Here is a 4,362-nt window from a genome sequence, read left to right on the forward strand (position 1 = left end):
CAGATTTTCTCTTGGCACACATTACATTTTTGGGTATCCATACAGATTCAAAGTTAATCTGTGCCTGAACATAATCTTTGTTGGACTCCATGCGCCTCCTGACTATTTATCTATTGCTAGAAGAATTCATAAGGTGAAAGACTAGAACTACTTTGCACATATAGTTCCAAGATTACAAGCGAAGTGGTGGTAGGTGGCGGCGCTGCCACCGAGGATGATCAGGTTGTAGCCTGCCGCGTACTTGCAGAGGTCGGCGCCGAAGGAAACAGGGGAGGGCGGAGGTGATAGCGATTAGGAGGGTGAGGTGGTGGTGCTGGGTGGCGAGGCAACTGAGGGGTTGGTACACGGACGGTGCCGTCGACGTGCTTTGCGGAGGTCAGTGTCCGAGAGAATCTGCATCAGCGACACATAATGAGTCATGTGTGGGGGAGACGAGAAAGAGGAGAGATAAGGTGAGGAGGAGTGGGGCGTGGTGGTGGTTGGTGGTCGAAGTGAGCGGAGACATGGGGATGGACGATGCCGGCAATGGCCACCATGACAGATTGTTCCAGAGGCTTCCTTTTTTAGTTGATCAATAATGAGGTTGTGGGAGATAAGGATGAACGAGGGAAGACCTTATCTGCAAACGTGGAGATGAGTGCGGGTATTTTTGTTGTAAAATTGCCATAATTTGTTTCCTGTCCGTCAGATATAGATCGGACAGCCTATATTGCAGGACGACAAGTACATCATCATCAACTCTGTTTTTTGTAAGAGTAGAGACATTCGTATGTAATGCATATAAAAAACTCTAAAAAAACTTGTATCTAGGAACGGAGGGAGTAGCTATCTGAATTTACACGCTAACATGAAAATCAGTGGCAAATTTTGACAAACTAGAAAGAAACATACAAGGAGAACTGAGCACTTTGCACATTGTTCAGCAAGGCAAGCTCTTGGAGCTGGAGCTGGCCACCAGCTGCTTAGCGTTGGTCATGTCGACGGACGCCGTGGCTCGCCGCATGATGGACCTCATGTTCATGTCCAGGCTCTGCTTCACTATCCTGTCCACGGCGCTCCGGCAAGCCCTCGTCCCGTCGGCACCGCCGTCGTTGCCATGGCACGCCGGCGGCGCTGCGGCCTCCATGCGCGGGCCGGAGTGCGCCCTGATCCGGTCCTGCCCGTCGTCCTTGAACCACTGCAGGATCTTGGCCGCCCTGCTGCGCGCGAGGGGGCTCCCGAGCAGCGACACCTCGAGGAGCGCCTGCACGGCCCCGAGCGGGCGCATCCGCCGCAGCAGCGCCCGGCCGCCGCCGCCGCCGCCGTGCGCGAGCGCCATGACCAGGTACGTCGCGTCCTCCTGGCACCCCGCGCTCTCGTGCCGCGCCATGGCCTCCACCAGCGCCCTCGGCGCCTCCTCGTCCTCCGCCATCTCCCGCCTCCCCGCCGCGCTCGCCGCCGCCACGTCCGCCAGGACGCCGAGCGCCGCCTCCGCTACCGCCTCGGTACGCTCCAGCAGGGAGGGCGCCAGGAGCGCGCGCACGGCGCCGCTGGTGACCACGGCCCGGACGTGCTCGAGCTTGGCGGAGAGGTTGCGGAGCGCGGCCAGGCACGCCAGCCTCGTGTCGGCCGGGACGTCGGTGGGGGTGAGCGTCGCGACGAGGAACGGGAGGAGGTCGGCCGTGGAGAGCGGGAAGTCGGTGTTGGCCAGCGAGGAGACGGAGAGGAGGAGCAGGGCGAGGTCGTGGCTTCCCGACAGGTCCATGAGTCGTGGGAGCTTCTTGAGCAGGCCGGCCTTCACTATGTGCACCTTGTTTCTGAAACCAAAAGATGACAGTAACATGCTTCTTCAGAGGATCAACCACACGACAATCACACATCAAAAGTACATCTACTGTAAAAAAAAACACTCTTATATTATGAGACAGAGGGAGTAATACTGAAAAAGAGATTAATAGTTCTAGCATCTGTTGAGCACAAGATCTCTTATGGTGTGGTTAGATTTGTTTTTTAAGAAAAGTTGATGGAAAAAAAATACGAGGAAGAAGAACTGATTGAGAAATGTGGGAATGGGATTATGCACCAAACTCTAGTTGGAGCAAGCAAATTACTACTCCCTCTGTACCATAATGTAAGACGTTTTTTTGACTCTAGTATAGTGTTAAAAAATGTTTTAAGGACGGAGGAAGTACTTGGTACGCTCTCTGTTTCTAAACTGATATATTTAGGACCGGAGGGAGTAGATGGGTTCTGCGTGCATAGACACTTATGGTGTCCGTGCACAGCTGTGGTTCGTTAGGGAGGCGACTTGGCGCCATGGTTTTGAATTTCGGTTTCAGAAAGATTTAGTTTAAGCGATTTCATTCTGAATTTTTGAAATTAATTTGAATTCGTGTGCACAACTGAAATGGCTGTAATATTTTGAACGAAAGATAAATATGCCTAAAATTATCAAAATTCAGTGAATTTGATCGCCATCACGCTGAAAGTGAAAACCCTTGTCGATCACTGTCGTATCGTGCACTTCAGTCTCACCACTCAACTCAAGCACGATGTTTGTGTTTGTGGGGGGCGTGGATGATGTAGGTGCAAAACCCATGCAGGTCTCCATCATCATAACATCCACTTCCTCTGGCCTCTGCTTGACAATATCTTATCCAAACGGAGCACATGGTTACTATAGTTAGGTATGATTTCCATTGAAGGAGAGACGAGAAAAGGAAATGAATAGAAATAGTATTGGATGGCACAGTTTGGTATGTAGAGTCACAAGTCAAATTGCAGCGACCCTGCTGCCAAACATTGTACCTGCGTCTGGCCTGCCTAATCATCCAACGAACTACTCTAAAAAATAAAGGGAGTGCCTAGAACTCATCTATATGAGATATAATTTGGTCTCATTCACTTTAAAAACAAAAACAGATACATCCCACGTCAGCACACACGCATCTTATAGCATCACATCCAATGGCTATAAAAGATGAATAAGACCAAATTATATCTCATCTAGATGAGTTCTACCAAAACTGCAAAATGAATTATTGTATGCGAAGTCGGGATAGGGTGTTGACATTTCCTCTCAAAGTCAACATATGATTCTCTGCAACTAATCCAACGCTAGTGTACAAGAAGAAGAGCCAAATGTTAGCGCGGGCTCCTCGCCTAATATGCAAGGAAAATGCTGTGCACGTTCAGGAATTCTTGTGGCCGACGACTATTGTGCATGGCGACACTGACTGCTGAGCATGTGAAATAACTGTGACATTTTTTTTTAGAAAGGAAAGAAAAAAAACTGTGTCATTGTCAAGGGCTCAAGGCTGGGTTAGTGCTTTCCGTGGAATTATACTGGAAGGTAAAAAAGAAGATCGCATGTGAATACACTGCGTTCGTGTCGCGGAGCATGCAAGGACGGCTATGGCACACTGCTCGACCGGTTGATTTCTTGCTAATTCACCGCACGATTTGCACGGGGAAGATCATGGGGCGGGGATCGATCGTAGCATACTGGACACGACATGACAGACGACACGGCGAGAGTTCGCGGCGGCGGCGGTGAGCTGGGATGCAGTTAGTGACTGACCTGTGGGTTCCTCTGGCGAGCTCGAGCAGCGCCCGCGCGGCGGCCAGCCGCGCACCGGCGCCTGCCCCGGCGTCCGCGAGCATGGACACGAGCGGCGGCACGACGCCGAGCTCCGGGAGCGCGCGCTTGGTGCGCTCGTCCGACCGCGCCAGCCTCCCGACCTCCCCGGCCGCCTCCGCCCACTCGCCCTCCGTCGCCGCGCCCAGGCTCAGCCGCCTCACCGCCCTCCTCATCGCCGCCCCGTCGCCGCCGCCCACCTCCCCCATCGTCCACGCGAGGTGCACCAGAGTTCCGCAGGGTACGCGTTTTCTGGCCGGGGGAAGAAGAAATGGAAGTTGGGCTGGGTTCGGCCGACGTGTAGAGCAGAGCACCTGGGTGGGCGTGGCGTGGGTGGAGACATGCACGGTAGCACGAAAAGGCTGGTTGATTATAAGCGGGGGTGCGCCGCCATGACCGGCCGGACGCACAGCTACCGTCGCGCCGGGGGGTGGTATGTGGCCGTGCGCTCTGGCGGCCGATCCACTGTAGTAGATTATGATGCGGTGCACCGGAACATTGGGTAGGTAGTACACTCATGGCTGCCTGAACGGCGTCGTTAAACCAACCACGTGTTACCTGAACTTAGCCCAACCACAATTACAAACAAAATGGTAGCACTGGTTCCTCTTTTTTCGGCTCAACCGGCTCCAAGCTTGTGTGCGTGTGGCATTCATAACGTGGCCGAACTCGATGGCCTCGTACGTACTAGGCCAGCTGTTTCCGTTACGGAGGAAATCAAGTTCAAACTCAAATGCAACCATCCT

At 53.1% G+C, this 4,362-nt stretch overlaps 1 protein-coding gene across 1 annotated transcript; it reads right to left on the bottom strand.

The window, feature by feature from the left end:
• Positions 1–728: 728 nt before the first annotated feature.
• On the bottom strand, positions 729–4,027 carry LOC123099595 (uncharacterized). Its single transcript, XM_044521726.1, has 2 exons — positions 3,560–4,027; positions 729–1,796 (listed from the first exon to the last, which is right to left on the bottom strand). Exons 1-2 carry the CDS (start codon positions 3,823–3,825, stop codon positions 920–922), a joined length of 1,143 nt encoding a protein of 380 aa, XP_044377661.1. The 5' UTR covers positions 3,826–4,027; the 3' UTR covers positions 729–919.
• Positions 4,028–4,362: the final 335 nt, after the last annotated feature.

This window comes from Triticum aestivum, chromosome 1B, assembly GCF_018294505.1.
Source record: "Triticum aestivum cultivar Chinese Spring chromosome 1B, IWGSC CS RefSeq v2.1, whole genome shotgun sequence".
In the NCBI taxonomy this organism is placed as follows: domain Eukaryota; kingdom Viridiplantae; phylum Streptophyta; class Magnoliopsida; order Poales; family Poaceae; genus Triticum; species Triticum aestivum.